Source organism: Lycium barbarum, chromosome 2 (assembly GCF_019175385.1).
Source record: "Lycium barbarum isolate Lr01 chromosome 2, ASM1917538v2, whole genome shotgun sequence".
Taxonomy (NCBI): domain Eukaryota; kingdom Viridiplantae; phylum Streptophyta; class Magnoliopsida; order Solanales; family Solanaceae; genus Lycium; species Lycium barbarum.
Genome location: NC_083338.1, coordinates 112,414,337 through 112,434,042, shown reverse-complemented (window position 1 = coordinate 112,434,042; position 19,706 = coordinate 112,414,337). Strand labels below are relative to the sequence as shown.

General features: G+C 33.5%; 3 protein-coding genes across 3 annotated transcripts in view; 1 reads left to right on the top strand and 2 right to left on the bottom strand.

The window, feature by feature from the left end:
- The window catches only part of LOC132628753 (peroxisomal fatty acid beta-oxidation multifunctional protein MFP2-like), a 21,351-nt gene extending 14,156 nt beyond the window's left edge, over positions 1-7,195 (bottom strand). The window contains exons 1-3 of the mRNA XM_060344518.1: positions 7,137-7,195; positions 6,943-7,060; positions 5,952-6,044 (exon numbers count right to left, since the gene is read on the bottom strand). Of these exons, the coding sequence (XP_060200501.1) occupies positions 5,952-6,044; positions 6,943-7,060; positions 7,137-7,195 (270 nt within the window). The remainder of the gene's footprint in view (positions 1-5,951; positions 6,045-6,942; positions 7,061-7,136) is intronic.
- A 2,820-nt stretch (positions 7,196-10,015) lies between these two features.
- LOC132628752 (uncharacterized) lies at positions 10,016-11,697 on the top strand. Its single transcript, XM_060344516.1, has 2 exons — positions 10,016-10,310; positions 11,360-11,697. The coding sequence occupies exons 1-2, from the start codon at positions 10,016-10,018 to the stop codon at positions 11,695-11,697; spliced, it is 633 nt and encodes a 210-aa protein (XP_060200499.1).
- A 942-nt stretch (positions 11,698-12,639) lies between these two features.
- On the bottom strand, positions 12,640-18,695 carry LOC132628751 (uncharacterized). The gene is made up of 13 exons (XM_060344515.1): positions 18,369-18,695; positions 17,106-17,411; positions 16,736-17,050; positions 16,100-16,555; positions 15,920-16,014; positions 15,662-15,776; positions 15,189-15,332; positions 14,696-14,881; positions 14,366-14,597; positions 14,106-14,253; positions 13,879-14,017; positions 13,356-13,654; positions 12,640-12,865 (listed from the first exon to the last, which is right to left on the bottom strand). The coding sequence occupies exons 1-13, from the start codon at positions 18,693-18,695 to the stop codon at positions 12,640-12,642; spliced, it is 2,988 nt and encodes a 995-aa protein (XP_060200498.1).
- Between the last annotated feature and the right edge of the window lie 1,011 nt (positions 18,696-19,706).

Below are 19,706 nucleotides of genomic sequence, written 5' to 3'. Positions count from 1 at the left end.
CGCCTTGAAATATTTCTTATTTCTTATCGATTCCTGTCAAAAAGGAACAATTGGAATAGAGGATTCATATCTTTTGTTTTTTTCTTTAAAAAAAAATAAGTTTTTATGTTTTTGATCTCAAATAAATAACTCATAGTTATATAAAGAAAAATCAGTCATTATTCACATTTACCCAAATTACCAAGAGATAGGCAAAGATTATTTTTAAATCACAAAGTACTTGCACCAAAATGCAATACTTAGTTTCTGCAGTAATATACTATCACCACAACAATCACAAATGTCGTAAGACTATTCCATATTGATATTGAAAAATACTATTTTCCTCCCTTGCCATTCCCATCCCAAAAAAATCTTTAAAACTTTCTTAATTAAAGGATTTAAAGACTGGTTCAATGATATCTGACACTAAGACGTAATGTTACGCAAAAACATATCAAGTGAAAGTGAAAGATATTACCATACACGTCCGTCTTTAAGGTCCATCAGAACTCCATAAGTAGTATTCTCCATAAAATTAAGGTGAGAAATATTCTTAAGATTGTTGAAAATCTTACGGAAATATTTGATCACGAACGCTGCAGGGAATTCTTCATAGCTTGAGGCATGTCAATTAAGACATTGTCCTTAAGGATATTTCACCCGATATCTCTTCTAGTACAAAACTAGGAGCTAGAATCTAAAAAAGATTTAATAAAAGAAAACCCAACACTCATAATATATGAGAGGAAGTATGTTTTGGCTCTATATTATTCTCTATCTTTGTCTTATGCACAAAAGAAAAGACATAGGAATATATATATATATATATATATATATATATATATATATATATATATATATATATATATTAGAAGTTGTCTCTTGATATTTCTATATCCAACAACATGAGCACAGGAAGGATATATGCCAACGTCCAATGTAGTAAACAACCATAAAGACAGTATTTGGCCATTAAGACCATTAATTATCGTATTGAATATAATAATACCGTTTGAAAACGTCAATTTCATTCAACATGAATTCTGCCATTAAGGCTAATAATATAGAAACAAGTCTTTGTATTAAAGTCTCAATAGAAACTTTAGAAATGTTCCTTTTTATTTTTGAGATATTAAATAGAAAGTATGATTTTTCTAACACGCGGTAGTTATCTTTCATGGAATTTGGGTCGTTAGAAGCATGTGAACTACTCGAGGGTGGGCGGTCGGGCAGGTGCGCTGGTGCGGAAAAGAAACTCCCGTTTGGATTTTCGGGTTGTGGTTTCAAGAAATTATTTTCCAAATAAGTTTGGATTTGATCGGCTTTTAAGTTTGATTTAAATTAATCGGTTTGGTTAATTATTTCGGATTTCGATTTTGAGCCTATATATACTACAAGTTAAGCTTCGTCCTATATAGGAAAATCAACATCTTATTAGAGTATTTATGTCAAATTGCCTTAATAATTGCTCATTCTCACCACAATCAGGGGCGGAGTCAAGTGGTGGCCAGGGTGTTCACCCGAACCCCCTTCGGCAAAAAATTATCATGTATACACAAAGTTAAAATTATTTTTTATGTATAAATAGTAGATGTTGAACTCCCTAGGCTTCCTTGTTTCTTACTCTTTTATATTTTTGAACCCCCTAGAGAAAAATCATGGCTCCGCCACTGACCACAATCATCCAGATAAAGTACCCACGCAAGCAATGAAAACTATTATCAAGGGAACTCCTAGCAACAGAAGCATTAAGGGCTAAGAATTAACAAGTCAGAAACATAGTAAAACCATCTCCAAATGGACAACTAAAAAGAAAAATTAGTCTTAATCATTTTGGAAAACAACAGGTTCAAACAGAGTAAAATCATGTACAAATGATCATACTACTAATAGTTTGTATTCAAGTAAATTAAGCTTCAACGTCCACCTCTCCAAGCTGGTCTTCTGCTTGTCACAATTACTGCATGAGAATCCCCAAGTAAAAAGATGATACCTAGGGACCTAGCTACACACTTTTAATTACTCAATATGGTGCCTAACTGTAGTCTGTAGAGGTCATTGACATTTTAGGCACTGACGAACCTCAGTTAAAGGCGTATGAACCATGCACGGCCAAGCTTGGCATATTGTGAAAGTTTTGTTAGGTTCTGTTAGGTGCAATTTTTGGCAGCCATGAATTATTTTTATTGATTACATCGTCTATTTATGTATTTCTATATTGAGAGTTGCTAAATTGCCACACCAATTTGACCTAAATTTAGTCACACTTATATAAAAGTCATTATAACCTTTATTGTACAATTTTAAATTAAGATAAACTTTGAGAAGAAAAGATAGAAATGACATTAAGTAAGCATAAATTATTAAATTTGACCTAAATAGTCATATGAATTTACCCTATTTGGGTCATTGTGGCCAAAATAGTGTGGCAAAAAAATCTTATTATTCTATATTAATACCATACATACTACAATATACTACTCCCTCCATTCTCGTTTACTTGTCCAGTTTGAACTTTGCACATCCTTTAGGAGACAATAATTGATAGGGTATTTTACCACAATACCCAAATTAATTGATATTTAGTCTTAAGGTTTTGGAAAATGATTTGGGAAGTATGTAACTAATGCTAATGAAAAAAAAATTATCTTGATATGTTAAAAGTGACAAGTAAAAATGAAATGTATTTCCCCCCGTCTCAAATTATATGTCGTGATTTCTAAAAATAGTTGTCCCAAATTAATCGTTTTAGAAGTTCAAAACAAAATTAAGTATTTTCCCCTCATTTTATCCTTTGTAGTAATTGTTCTTGAAGACTACAAACATCTCAATTATAGGGTGATGTTATGATTGTTCAAATATCAATGAGGAGTAAAACAGTTAAAAGCTCCTCCTAATTAATGTTTCTTGAGGAGCGTGTACAAGAAAATCGTGACAGATAATTTGAGACGAATGGAGCACATAATATGCTATACTGGGGGGGGGGGGGGGGGGACATTTTAAACCACAAGTTAATTTAGGAATTTATCTATCAAAACCGAGTGACGACTTTACAGATCAATCAAACACCACTAGTCTACTACATACTCCCTCCGGTCCATAAGCAGTGTCCTTTTGGGCTTTAATATATCTCTTAAGAAAATACTACTCCTAGAAAAGATACTTCCTCCATCTTAATTTATGTGATATAGTTAGACTAGGCACGGAGTTTAATAAAAAAAGGAAAGCTTTTGAAATTTATGATCTAAAACAAGTCGGTATAGGATAAAATCCGTCGACACCAAGTGGACATATCGAAGAAGGACACGTGGCGATGGTGACATGTCAGATTTGAGTTAGCAAGCGAGGGGCACCGGGAAAGCATAACGACGCTCCGGAGGAGTAACTTGGCAGCCGCTATCGGAGACAGAAACTACAAAGGGTCCGGAGAAGCATGCCAACTCACCGATCAAACGTCATTCAATGTGCAACCATTACAAGAAACCCCAAGTCTTCCTCCGGTATTAAATGTGCATTATTGCCCTTCATTGTCATAGCATTAACTCTCTTTATTACCTTTTATACCTTTGACATTAATATTGGTAATGAAGAGGGCATGAGTTTTAGATCATGCATCCCATAGCTCTAGTATAAATAGATGTGCTCATCTTATTGTAAGAATCATTTGAAAATATATACAAGAATTAGCTTTCTCTTATTTTGCTCTTAGTTCCTAATTGCTTTTGTTCAACTAAGCGAAGATCTGATTATTCGCCTGCTCAAAGACTCTAGCTCAAAAGCTTCTCCAAGGCTCAGGCTATTGTTTTAAATTCCTTTAGCTTTCTTTATAATTATCTTGCTTAATTTTACATATTATCTCATTATTCGGTCATATTGATCCACATGCCTTGACTACGTACACAAATTCTGTAACAATTTTTCGTGTAAACAAAGATTTTCCGTGTAAACAAAGTTTTACATATTTGTGTGGTTGTGAATCATTTTATTAAGCGTAAAATGAGAAGTTTTAAGTTAAATTATTTCTAATATACAAATGTATCATTCTTTTTTGGATAGACTAAAAAGGAAAGTGTATCATATAAATTGGGACATAGGGAGTAAATATTTTGACTAACTTACCCATAATTAAATGATACCTATTTAATATAGTTTTTGATTACATAAAATTTAATTATTTAAACAAGGGTAAATTTGAAGGGAAAAAAAAAACAATGAACAACTTTTTTGATTATTTAAAAGGACACTTATTTTGAACCAAAATAAAAAGATCGAAACAATACTTATTATGAACTGGGAGGAGTAAATATTTTTTTAATAAAAATCTAAACTTACATTCTACTCAACAATAAAAAGGTAAAAACAGTACTAGAGTTAATTACTATAATAATAATGTTGAGTCTCTTCAATTAACTGTCATTATATTATACTCTTCAAAAATCAATATAGTTGTATTCAATTTAGTCTAACACAATTGCTTTTTCTAATAAAGCCCCATTCATTATATTTAACAGCCCATCACATCTCATCAATTAAGGAAAGGGGAAAGGACATAAATGGCCACTGGGCCATAAATAATCCAACACGCTGGTTCATCTATTTCCAAACCCAAAAATTAGCCCATAAACTATTTCCATTCGCTAGCCAAAATCTGTCGCAAGTTTTTTGTGGCGACTCAAAAGATTTAAAAAGTTGCCACTAAAAACTCAGGCGCTTTAAAAAAAAAAAGACTTTTTGTGGCGACTTAAAGGGCTAATCAGGCTTTTTAGTGGCAATTTAAAAAATCGCCACTAAAGGTTAAACATCCCAAAACATGTATAATATGTGTATATTTAGTAAGAAATATCCCAAAAAACTCTGAGGCAATTTTTGTATATAATATGTATCATTTGTGTATAAAAATACGTATCAGTACCTATCTGTAATGTATAGAAACTGTATAAAATATGAATATTTTTGTATATAATATTAATATGTATCATTTGTGTATATAATGTGTATTATAGAATAGAAATTGTATCGTTTTGTATATAATATGTATCATTTTTGTATAGAAAGTGTATATATAATTCTAACATGTGCATATAAATTGTATCAGTCTTGTATAGAAAGTGTAGCATACGTATAAAAAATGTTTCATAGAAACTGTATCATTGTGGTATATAATACGTATCACTATTGTATATGTAAAAAAAAATATCATATCATTATTGTATAATATGTGTCTAATAAATGTATAATTAACGTATAATTTATGTATAATAAATGTATGATTAATTCCAGCATATGTATATAAACTGCATCATTCTTGTATATATAGTGCATAATTAATTCCAACATATGTATATAAACTGCATCATTCTTATATATAAAGTGTATAATTAATTCCAGCACATGTATATAAACAAACTGTATCATTCTTGTATATAAAGTGTATATATAATTCCAACATATGTATACAAAAATGTATCATTCTTGTACGTACTTACTAAATATACATATATTATACATATTTTGGGATATTTCTTACTAAATATACACATATTATACATGTTTTGGGATATTTAACCTTTTAGTGGCGACTTTTTTAATTGCCACTAAAAAGCCTAATTTTCTGTAGCAGCCCTTTAGTGGAGAAGTTTTTGTGGCGACTTAGTCGCCAGAAAAATTCTTTTCTTTTTTAAGCGTCTGGGCTGTTGGGCTGGCCAGCCTTGGCATTATTTTGGGCCGTTCGGCCATTTTTTGGCATTAATTTGGGCCGCCCGGACAGCCTGTGGTAAAAAGCCCAAATATTGATCAAATGTGGAATTAGTTTAACTGACTGAACACACAATGTCCTTTTCCCTTAAGGAAAGGGTCATTAACACAAATGCCCTTGTTTTGGGCTGGTCTTTAATTTTTGTCCCTCATGTCTCATTGATTTAGTTTTAATCCTTCAACACTTTAAGTTAATAATAAGTGGACAAAATTACCCCTCCTATCCCACATAGCTCAGGTTTGTTCTCCAACTCATCTTCTTCCCCAACTTCATCCTTCTCTCCTTCTTCAGATTTTAAATCCAGGAGCTTCAAGTATCAACAATGGTGGATTTCAAGCAGAGGGATGAGAAGTGTTGAACAGAAACAATGTTAGTCGACTAACCAATAAACAAAACAAAGGAGGAAGAAAAACAATAGTTAATGTCATTGTAAAGGAAGTTTGTTACCTGTACTCTCTTGTTCATATCCAATCCTCTCATTTTTTATGGGAATCTTTGTAGCGTAGGCCGTATAGTAACACGTTTCTTTTGCATTTATCGCTAGGTATTAGGATGGTTATTGCTGCTTCCTGACAGATGTTTCTAATAATACATGTTGCTCTTCAGAATGCTATATATCTTAAGCTAATTTTAAAAAGGGAAAAGGGTCAAATTTGCCCTTCAAGTATGGTTTATAATTTAAATTTGTCCTCCGTCAAAGTTTGACATCAAATTTGTCATTTCCTTTAGGATATTTGATAAATTTGCCCTTATATGGATAGAAGTGTGACTTGGAATTCACAACACAAAAAAATAAGCTAGTCAGATCCACGTAAGCTCTCAATCCTAATTATTTTAAGGTAAAATTTCTCAAATGACTACCTTATTGTAGCTTCCTACCATTTGTAGCTACCCTTTTTTTTTTTTTTTTTCCCACCCCATTTAGGAGGATTTATAGTGTTTCCACACTTCCCCTCCAGTGTGACTCGAACCCAGGACCTACCGGTCGTGGGTGGAGGTGCTTAACCACTGAGCCATCCCTCACTTGTCGTAGCTACCCTTTTTAATATTACCATTCGTAGCTAAAAATCAGTTGTTTTGTGTATGTTTTCGGATGTATTTGTTGTCAGCAAATACATGAGCATAAGGTAAAAAAAAGGAACAGGTTCCTTTATTTTAGCCTGTAACAGTGGTGGTATTAAATGAGAGATTAATATATTTTTTACCTTCTTTTCCACAAAATCAGCTGTAATATTCCCTTTCCTTACACGTATCTCCTCTTCCATGCATTCTTCAACATTCAAAACGTAAAAATTCAAATTTCTAATTAAATCTTCAACACATCTGAAAAAACATTAACAAACAGAGACACGTCAATCATCAGGTAATTCAACAGATCCTCCTACATCTATATATAAACGCTGATTTATCAAGAATACGCAAGAAAAGCACTTCGAATTGTTGAAACTTATCCCCCATCGTCTCACTAGCCGACCTTGAACCCTGTTATTTTGAGGTCATATCTAGTATTCAGAGTTTGCCTCGATTTGGTACCCGTGAAAACGGGGTTGTGGGAGAGCAATACAAGTGTCGTGCTGCTAGGCGAAGCAGCCTGAATGCTGCACCCTAGATGGCGAAAGTCCAGTAGTGCAAAAACACCGTTTTTTATTTCACAAATTTCGTCTATTCAATTCGTATTTATGTGATTTCAATTTTTTTGTTGGATCATAATGGTAAAGTTGTTTTATTCTTCTGATTTTGTTTTTTCTTTTGATTTCTATCTTCATAACTGATATTCGAAAAATAATGATGTAATCTCATTGTAAACGTGTCAAACGAATGAATAATGCTCTTGAAAATTTTCTGTTGAAAGTATGTTAATATACATGAATGGTTAGGAATAAAAAAAAAAAGACCCAGTTCATATCTTTTATTTATCTGAAGCTAAACTATGTATTTCTGAACTATTTTTCATATTAGTTGCAATTTATGCTAAAACTATGTATTTCTGAATTGTAATTCAATATGTGTATGTTATATTTCAATATGTTTTCTGTTTTACATGTTCCAAAACTTATCGAAAGCTTTCATGAATAACTTTCCGAAGATCCAGTTCATATTTTTTTTCTGAATCTAACCTATGTATTTCTGAAGTGTAATTCAGAAATCTAAACTATGTATTTCTGAACAATGTAAACTGAACTGCCTAAACTATGTATTTCTGAACTATCTAGACTATGTATTTCTGAAGCAGCTAAAGTATGTATTTCTGGACTATTTTTCATATCAGTTGCAATTTATGCTAAACTATGTATTTCTGAAGTGTAATTCAATATGTGTATGTTGTATTTGAATTATTAGTGAGTAATTATAATTTGTATAAATTTTTCAAATTTGAACGTGAATCTTATGTAGGGCATACATATTACGGGTTTTATGTTGACACAGTGATTCAAGGATTTTTTTTCTTATAAAATGCCCAATATTTCATCGTTGATTAGACACTCTGGTATTTGGAACGACGAGAATAAATACGTCAATTACAAAATCGATGCTGTGACTTTCAAGGAGTATTCGACGTATGAGGAATTGTTACAGACAGTTGCAACCCAATTGAATTTGGACAAGAAAATGAAAAACATAAGCATAAAATACATGGTTGAAGGTGATTATATTCCAATGGAGATTCACAATGACATGGGTGTTAGGGTGTATGTGGAACTGAAGAAAGAGAACAAAGCATTACCAATGTACCCATTATGTATCATTACAACTGATAGAAGCATGGAGATATGTATATCGGATGAGAGGTGTGTTGAAGGTGATTATTTGCAAATCGGATACACGAATCAAACAGTTGGTTCCCGTGAATTTGCATCATCAAGTTGTGGAAAGGCCGATTTGTTATTCGAAAACAACAATGGTATGGTTATTGATGACAAGAACCAAAAAGTAGTTGTCATCGATCAAGTATACAAGGATAAAGATACATTAAAAGCTGTGATGGTGAATTATGCAATTACGAACAGGTTCAACTATCGGACAGAAAGGAGCAATGCAATAAGGTACTAAATGTGCATTTGTTTATGTATTTGCAACTGTGTGTTGTTATGTATTTGAACCGTGACAGTGTATGTTTGTTAATTTGTACGAGTGGAAGTATTTCTCAGCATGTGTATGTTTATTATAAAGTAGAATCAAAACCGATTTGTGTGTATTTGTACTCATAAATAATGTATTTGATCTGGGTTGCATTTGATTAACTTATTTACATATGGTAAAATTACTCATCTGTCCTTTGTATTAATAATACAAGATTAAATACATTACTGATATATTTTACATTAATGTGTTTTTTTTTATTTAGTTCTTTTTTTTTTGTAGCTACACTCTTGTGTGCGCATTAGGAGAGTGTGATTGGAAATTCAGGGCGTCAAGTGTCGGTAAGTCAGGAATGTTTAGAGTTAGGGAGTTTCAAGACAAACATACATGTCCATTAAAGGAAAAAGTTTATTCCCAATGCCAAGCTACAAGTCAGTTGATAAGTGGGATTGTCAAACCAAAAATATCAAATCATAAGAGGAAATATACGCCTAAAGACATTGCGGAGGACGTCAAAAATGATTTTGGAATGGATGTGTCGTACATGGTTGCTTGGCGGGCCAAAGAAAGGGCGATAAACGATTTAATGGGTGAACCGGCTGAATCTTATAAAAGACTACCTGGATATCTATACATATTGGATAAGACTTACCCGGGGTCACATATTAGAATGCGTAAAACCCGCGAAAATGAATTTCTGTATGTTTTTATAGCACTATATACATTTATCAAAGGCTTTGATTGTTGTCGGTCAATTGTGGTGGTTGGTGGAAGCCACTTAAAAACACCATACAATGGAACATTTATCTCGGCAAGCACATTAGACGGTGCAGGTATGTCAAAAAAATACATATTAATTTATTACCTCAATATATATTTTATATGTTTTGGACAAATACAAAAATGTATTTTTTTTTCTTCATAACTGTATCTCCAGGCAACATACTTCCCTTAGCATATGGTGTGATTGATTCTGAGAATGACAGATCATGAACGTGGTTTTTTGAGCGTTTCAGAGAATCGTATGGAATTAGAGAGAATATGTGTATCGTATCAGATAGGCATGAAAGTATAAACAAGGCTGTTTGTCGAATTTATCCAGAAGTTGCACATTATGCATGTATTTGGCATCTGTGGGGTAATGTATGTAAAAAATACAAGAAGAGCCATGATGTGCTGAGTCCTGTTTTTTATTCTATGGCAAAGGCATACACGCAGGATGATTTCGATGAGTTAATGGGAAAGGTTCAAAAGGTAGATATGCGCGTGGCAGAGTATTTGGAATCGGCTGGTAGAGACAAGTGGGCTAGATTGTATGCATTTGTTAACCGAGGGTGGACAATGACTTCTAACATAGCAGAGTGCATTAACCGACATCTTCTAGCAGCTAGAGAACTGCCTATATATGACTTTCTCAAAGAAGTTAGAAGGATGTTTGGGAGATGGAATTACAATAACCGGAGAAATGGAACATACACGTTCAGTACACTCGGTAAAAAGTTTCAGGAGCTGCTATCAATCAACGAGTATCTATGTCTACGAATGACGGTATGTTTCAGTTTAATGCGTGTTATAATTTATTTGACAAAACTTGTTATCCATGAACAGTTAGTGTTAATGTAAATTATATGAATCTTTGAAAATTGATATGTATTTGTTTAATGGTTTGTTCATTTATTTGAAAATTCTGATTGGTTCGATAACAAATACATGTAATATTTATTTTTTCAGGTAGAACCGTCAACCGAATTCGTGTACACAGTACATGGTGGAGGACGGCGATTCATTTTTAATTTGATTATCAAAACTTGCAGTTGTCGTCAGTGTTTTAAAAGGCGTTTTTGAGGCGAGCCTCGGGGCGAGCCCCGGGGCGGGGCGTACCAAAAATGCCTCGGGGCGATGGGTCGGGGCGCAAGTCCCCAAAGGCGTACGCCCAGCAATTTGGGGCGTACGCCCAGGCGTTTGGGGCGAGTTTTTTTTTTGTTGGGGCGAGTTTTTTTTTGTTGGGGCGTAAGTCCAGAAAACTTCTTCAAACTAAAACGAAATTTGTTAAATAAGTCCTTAGTATAATGCCCAAATTTTCAAAAGTCAACATGTAATTACTCAAATATTTTAAAAAGGAACTGAAACATTAAATTTAAAAGTCAAGACCTTTTTTTATTGCTAGAATGCCTAATATATGTTCTTTTCCAATTATTTATCTTGTCTTCTACTATCTCAAAAAAGTAACGAGCAGTCACTTATACTTGTAAGTACGTATAATAGATTGTTCTAATTAGTTTTTTTGTGGGGGTGGAGTATGTATATGTGTGTGTATATATATATATATCACTTATTTATTGTTTTCTTCAATTTTTTACGTTATTTAACCAATTTAAAAGTATTTATTATAATTATATCATTTTATAAAATACTAAAAATTAAAGTCCCATGAGGCTTACGCCTCGTGCCTCGGGGCTTACGCCTCGCTGAGGCAGACATAAAACGCCTCGCCTTACGCCCCCGCCTTTTAAAACACTGGTTGTCGTATGTTTCAACTAGATGAAATCCCCTGCCCGCATGCATGGGCTGTCATTAAAAAGAAAAATCTGGTTGCTGAGGATTATTACTCTGATTTGTTCAAACCGGAGACCGTGTTGAAGACATATGATATACCTGTGGATCCTCTACCCGACGAGCGTGAATGGAACATTCCCAAAAACATCTTGGAGGATGTGGTTTTGCCACCAAGATACAAGAGACCGCCTGGTAGGCCAAAGAAGAGGCGTGATAAGCCTTTAAGTGAATTGTTGTTTGGAAAGAGCAGACATGCTTGCAGTACTTGTGGACAACTTGGGCACAACAGACGTTCATGTAGTTTTGAGCCTATGAGGAAGTGAATGTTTCTTGTGTTCCTATCCATTTAACTTTATTACCGAATATAGATTGGTTATTTAAGTATTTGAACACTTGTGTCAAAAACTTCTATTGACACATGTTGTAGTATTATAGAAATTTTTGCAATGAAATGAATGTCCCATTCAAAATGATCTTTATTGAATTTTTTTTCTCGATACGTATGGTGTTTTTTTCAACTTCAAAAAATAATGCGTACTTGGTAAAATGACATACATATTATATCTGTAAAAATGATAAAGTTGTTTTTATTTTGGAATTTTTTGGGATTGGAGGCACGTAGTTGTGCGGGTAATGTCAACTAAACATTATGTATTTGTTGGCCTTCTGAAAATTGTATAAACTGTAATAGAACATACATGGTTTTTAGTGATCCTGGTGTCTGAAATTACACGGTAATGTTCATGTATGTTTAACACAAAAAAAAAAAAAAAAAAAGGCAACCCATGTTTAGGTATGAAAATGGTGTTGTCTATTCAACCTCATAACACAACATATGTGGTAAAAAAACGTACGTATTGTTTCCGAAACTGATGAAGATGGTTTATCTGAAGTATTTTTTTTTATTGAAATCATATAGTTGTGTTGGTCATGTCAAATACGCAAGATGTGTTTATTAAACTAAAACATATCTAAAACATACATATTTTGTGAACCTGGTGAATTAAATATACATATTTTGTGAACCTGGTGAATAAAATGTATTTGTGGATTCATGATGTCACATTTTACTGTATTTTTTCCAAACTTCAGATTTATTTGACAATATATGAAACTAAGTACATCAAACATATGGAACATAAAACCACTGAGATTTCTTTGGTTAAATGATAATTATCCAACATAAGTCAAAATACATCTAAAAACATCAGATTGTTTGCTGTAATGAAAAAAAGGACAAAAAACATCGAATGCACGAATAGTATTTATCGAACATCAATTGCATCTACAGTATCGTAATCGATTACTGGCTTAATCGGTCTTGGTGGAACTTCATTATCACTCTCTGCTTTGTCAGCAACCTTGCCTTCAGCATAGTCCCATAAGAGTGCACCGTATCTCATACGCTGCATGTGTGCATCAATGACATCAGGAATCCTTTCACCCGATGTCAAATACTCAACATACGCTGCCACAAAGACACCACAGTCCCTAAAAAAAAAAACAGATAAGAACTTGTATTAGAAATTATATTTTCAAGTTCTAAATAAGGTATCTCTTGTTCAAACAACTCATGTACTTTAGAAGAATAATAAATTGATATGATATATCATGTATTTGATACACTATGATATTTTTAAAAATATATGTCTACAACTTACGTGCTACCAGCAGTTTGATGCGGCAGATTATCAACATAGACAACTTCAAAGATATCGATCTGTCCCTTATCCGCATATGCTGGGTCTTTCACCAAATCTATGCCTTTTTTATTTACATAGAATCAAGCCAGATGTAGGAAATGTGGCAGAAGTGTAGCAAGCGTTTTTATTTCATTCCTAACAACTGCGTTGTGCCCCGCTGATTGATACGAGTTGTAAACATACAGACGCCTGTAGATTTAAAAAAAAAAAAAGAATTCAGCGGTGAAATAATGAATGAAACACTAATGATAAAATATATAATTCATCATTTAAAATACCTGTCCTTGAATGAAAGGAGTACCAATAACCAATGATTTTCTTCTTGTATATTCACCGGTATCAGCACGTTGTCAACCGTATGCCACGGGACATTGGCAATAAGCCTGTGGCTCTTAACATACTCAATCAATACTTGCTCTTCATTTGCCACATTTGTCTGGGTTTCAACATTGCGATATGTGTGGTGGACCACATCAATTCTCTGCTTGAATAGGCAGTCAACAGTGGTGAAGCTGAAATTGTTCCTTTTATCATACTTTCCTTTCTTCCGAAAGTAATAGAAAATGACGTCAATGTGCTGGAATTGTCAAAAATACATCAATTAGATCACATTCAAAAACATAAAAACATTTTAGTAACAAAATGTGGATTTCAGAACCTCTCTGTATTTTACAAATACAGAGCAGACCGAATGTCCTGAAAAATAGCTCTCTGTATTTTACAAATACACAACAGCTAAAATACACAAAATGCTCGTGTAAAAAACTAGTTGATAGGCATATCATTGTTGATAAAAGTCACCTCGTCATTCCAAAGCTGACTATCCATCGATAACAGGTAAAACCAGTTCTTATCATTGACAGTTGTGATGCCAAAATTGTATTTGACTCCATTGTCAAAAACTGTCATTTTTTTTTTGTAATGGTCTTCGTAGTTCTTTCTGCGGCAACAAAACAACCAAATACATCAACTTATTCACAAAAATCATGCGGAATCAGTATATGTAATACTGGGAGAAAAACACATACTTGCTATCGTGCCTCACAAGCAGACCGTTTCGAAACCAAGTACGGTATTCATCCACCATCTGGACATCAAGTGGACCAGTAATGGGATCTATCTGGAATGGATATTTTTTATCAAACACATGAACATGACCCTTGCCTGAACTACTACCTGTGTATTTGGTCTTTAAACATTAATAGTTGCGTGTTAAAAAAACAAACAAGTATATTAAAAATTAGATATATACCAAATTTTGTCACAAACGGTGAAGACTTGTATTTACTGGGGCGTGTAGCTCGTGTGACTGATGGATGAAACATGATTTCTTTTCCTGGGGTTTGGCTTGGTAAATACTCATCAGGCAACAACCACTGAGACAACGGCTGCGCGTTACAAACTGCTGCATGGGGTTCCTCTAAGACAGTTGAGCTGGTGTTTTCCTCGGTTTTTTCCGCATGAAATTGTTCGTTAGTCATTACTGATTCTGCTATATTTTCTAGCACCTGTACGATCATCTACTCAAAAAAATACAAAAAGAAACATTATTCAATGACTTGTATGATACATTTTAAAACCGAAAAAATGGCTGAATCAGAATTCGTTGTTATCGAACCTCGGAATTATTTGAATCATAAGAACATTTTTGCTCTTCCACAGTATGTTTCCCCGAACGTTCAACCGAAGTCTTCGGTTCTCCTGAAAGATCACCTCCTTCTGCAATCTCTTCGGTTGAAGCTTCCATCGTATCGCCGCTCTCATTGCCAATATCAACTTGAATATCCGGTGCAAGACCCTTTTCCTTAAAAAAAACACAGGCCAAAAGTCAATAAAAAACATGAATCTAATAGATAAAAAACTATATAAAATACATAAATACATGAGAAAGTATTTGTTGATGATGTCCAAAAGCAGTGAACAAATACATAAGGAAAACAGTGAACAGTCATGCTGTCAAACAAACAGTACACACAAAAATACATGACACTACTGTTTTTCATATTAATATCAAATACATAATATTTTAAATGCCAGTAGACCCCAAATTTTCATCATACCTGAATTATATATTTTTTTAAAATAACATATAAAAATGAGTAAAAATATACCTCTGTTGGATCAGCCGGACGTTCAACCGAAGTCTTCGGTTCTCCTGAAAGATCACCTCCTTCCACAATCTCTTCGGTTGAAGCTTTCAGCGTATCGCCGCTATCATTGTCAATACCGACTTGAATATCCGGTGCAAGACCCTTCTACTTATAAAAAACACAGGCCAAATTATGTAAAATACATGAATCTAATAGATAAAAATTAATATTAAATACATAAATACATAGAAACTATTTGTTGATGATGTCCAAAAGCAGTAAACAAATACATAAGGAAAACAGTGATCAGTCATGCTGTCAAACAAACAGTACACAAAAAAATACATGACACTACTGTTTTTCATATCAATATCAAATACATAATATTTTAAAGTCCAGTAGATCCCAAATTTTCATCATGCCTGCATTATCTTTTATTAAAAATAGCATATAAACATGAGTAAAAAATGATAAATACATAAAAAAAAATATACCTCTGTTGGATGCACATCACCCGTATCAGTCTCCATGTGAATATCGTCACCATGGTCCATGTAATCACCAGCTTGTTGATGTATGTTGCCATCATGTAAAGGATCTTGAGTCTCACTGTCATCATCATTTAAAAAAAATGATGTATTTGTTAGATACATATGCTTCCTACTTCACACTGAAGGCAATCGTTTGAATATGTATTTATTGATTTTGTTTACCTTTTCTGATTTTTGTTTCCCTTTGACATGTTCTAAAACCTTTTCGAAATTTTATCAATAATTTTGCTAAGATCCTTGATCTCAGTAGAAACAACCTTGAGCTCAGTAAAAACAACCTTGAATTCAGCAAACACCTAAATGGTAAAAACAACAAATTCATTGTAAAAATCCTCATTTGTTGTAGTTTGATGAATATCAAAATAAAATTAAAAAAATTACTTCCTGCTTAAATTGATTAAGTTCCTGCCTCAAACTTGTGAGGTCAACTGATTTGCTGGTGGATACGTCGTCAACAGGAACGCGGTGGACACTTGGAGCAGCTTTTTCTTTTTCCTTTGATTGAACCGACTTATCTACCACCGAAGCAGATTGTTTAGATGATTGTCCAACTGTAGATTTTTTTGGGATCATGGTTGGTGACTTCTGAACAAGCAATGCTGCCGTCGACATCTTCCTAGGCTTCTTGTGCGGTGGAGATTTTGAAGCATCGTTCTTTTGAGTTTTCTTGGCAACAGCAACATGGGGAGGTGTTGTGGAAAAATTTGCATATTCATTTTCCTCCTCTTGGTGTGTTTGGGGTGGTGGTGCAAGTCTGTTGACCAGGTATGCACGCAGACCAAGCTTCTCAACCTCTAACATGGTCGGAACAATGTTGTTGAATTTACAACAATTGTCCTGCACATAATATATTGTGAACTGTCAGTTTAGAACCTCTCTGTATTTTACAAATACAGAGCAGACCGAATGTCTTGAAAAATACCTCTCTGTATTTTACAAATACACAGCAGCTAAAATACACAAAATGCACGTGTAAAAAACTAGTTGATAGGCATATATTTAATGTAAGTATTTTACCTCACCGTCCTTAAACATGCCCAACATCAAGTAGTTAACAGATGACTTTTGGTTCACTGTTCTCCAATTAAACATTCTTGGGATTCGCCTTCCGGTTTTAACCATTAAATTAGGGTCAACATTAGAGCAGCACTCATATATCCACACTTGCATAGCAAAAGGGAAACCTCGTAGACAATAAAACTGCTTCGGCTTGTCCATCTTGTGGTAAATACTCTTAATCAAATCATCAAATGCTTCCTTACCCCATGTATATTCATTGTACCGTTCACTCTCCACCAAGTCAAAATGATGTCTTGGGACTGTGACGTTCCTCTTTTCACTTGAAAGTATGTAATTATGAATGAAAATACAGGATCGCAATCTTTACAGCATCTTCATCTGCGTTATCACCAACACCCCAATCCTTGTCTTCAAAGCACTTATTTAAAGTCATCTTTAAAACACTATTACCAGAACCACCAAAATATTCATCCAACAATCTGTTAGGACCCTCGTCAAAAAAAACTTCATCCCCGTAACACTTCAAACCAGTAATTAAAGCAAATTCAAAAAGACCGAATGTCAATTCTGTCCCATTAATATCGATAACAAATGCATCCCTATTACTACGCTTCAACTCCCTAACCATAAAACACCTAAATAACTGACCCTGCACCTCGGTGTCAACTTGCATCTGCATATATTGTCCAAAAACATTTTTGGAAAATAGCTTGAATTGTCTATCGGTCAGTTTGTCCTTCAACTCATCTTTAATGTTATGGTTCATATATGAAGCATAACGTATCGGTTGAGTGGGAGGGACGTTTAACCAGGAATTTGTAAGCCTGAAAGTTTGAATATAATGGCAACACATGAGATACAAAAATACATACGAATGCTATCCCATATGAATTGTTCAGATCAATAAATACATGCAAACAAAAAACAGTTATTAAGATGTTTAGGTGACAAAAGTTGAACAAATACACCTTTTATCGGACACATACACATGCCTGCTTTTTAAACACATACATAACCTGTTATTAATTTGAAAAAATACACAAATGTGAGGAATTACAAATACATGATACATAGTTTGATATTTTGATAACAAAAATGGTTAGTGGAATACATGACACAGTTGTATGTATGTTTCATATACATAACTAATTCAAACAATACAAAAATATATACGAATGCTATCCCATATGAATTGTTCAGATCAATAAATACATGCAAACAAAAACACAGTTATTAAGATGTTTAGCTGACAAAAGTTGAACAAATACACCTTTTATCTGACACTTACACATGCCTGCTTTTTAAAACAAACATAACCTGTTATTAAATTGAAAAAATACACAAATGTGAGGAATTACAAATACATGATACATAGTTTGATATTTTGATAACAAAAATGGTTAGTGAAATACATGACACAGTGATATGTATGTTTCATATACCAAACTAATTCAAACAATACAAAAATACATATGAATGCTATCCCCTCTATTAATGAATTGTTCAGATCAATAAATACATGCAACTATACTTACAGATGCGGTCAAAAATACATGAATCATTAACCGAATTTGGGCATCATGTAAAATACAATTTTATTCACAAATATATATAAAAAATGAAAAAATACCTGCTTGTTCATAATTAATTGTTGTTCTCCGGTATCTGTCTCTACAACATTCTTCCCTTTGCTACTATAAGCAACATCGGATGTTTTTCTCGTCTTTGTGGCAGTATCAAATTTTTTTTTTTCCAAATTAACAGTTGAAGAATTTCTGATTCTGGCAGGATCATGGATTTTCTTAAATCTCCTTTCAGCAACCAATTTCTCAGCAGAAGCTGCATCAACATCATGTTGTTGCTGAGAAATTCCCAAATCAAAAGAAGGGGAATCTAAATTTTGAAGAGTATGTGGGATACCTCTTGTAACCCTACCAGATATGCTTTGATCCGCCATTAATTGATGTTTTTCACTACTCAACCCTAAGCATTGAAAGTTAATTTTTTTGAAAAATGTCAAAAATATTGAATTAAATTGACCAAAATACACAAAATAATGAAAACTTACACAAATACACAGCCACCCACGAATCTCGGCACAATAAATTGTAGTGGAATCGTGCTTAAAGGTAATGGATAGATTCTGGGGAGAGAGAAACTAATGTATATTACGTGAGTTTCAAAAATGGGAAGTTGGGATAGTGTTTACCTTTTTTTACGGTGTATTTGAGAACTGATAAGTGCAAGTTACTGTTGTATCTAGAATGGGTAATTTAGAAAATTAATTAGCTATTATTATTAATTTTATTAAAAGGTAGTTATTAACATTAAATAGGTAGTAAAAGTAGCTATAACAAGTAAATTTTCCTTATTTTAACCCGTAACCCGTTTCCCCATCCCATAAGTTCATTTTATTTTAGGATGAGAGGGAATCACCCCCATTTGGGTCTTCTTAATGCACAAACTAGTATCTCACTCGTTTCCCCATCCCATAATGCACAAATCAGTATCCCACCAGCAAAAAAAGTAGACTTGAAGGTAAGAACCATATAATTCTGAACTAAATCAGTATACAAAAGAGGTACATCAACTCCAAAAGCAAAGAAACTCTTGACACCTAAACATGCTTATATAGAGAATCACCACCCTTCAAGTTTGCTGTCAAATGCATGAAGTTAGTATTGCATTGCATGATACAGCGGAACAATGAGTACATCTAAAAGAGTAGCTTAACTCAATTTTTAGTGCAAACATGTCATGATATAGAGGTACTATCATTATGTAGCAGTGTGCAATGCAAATTATAAGATGTTGGATCATCACTTAATAATACAGCCATATAAGTGATACTGGTTTGTGCATTAAGAAGATCCAAATGGGGTGATTCCCTATCTTTCTAAAATAAAATGAATTAGGGTTGTATGATTTTATGGGATGAAAAAACGGGTTACGGGCTAAAATAATTGGG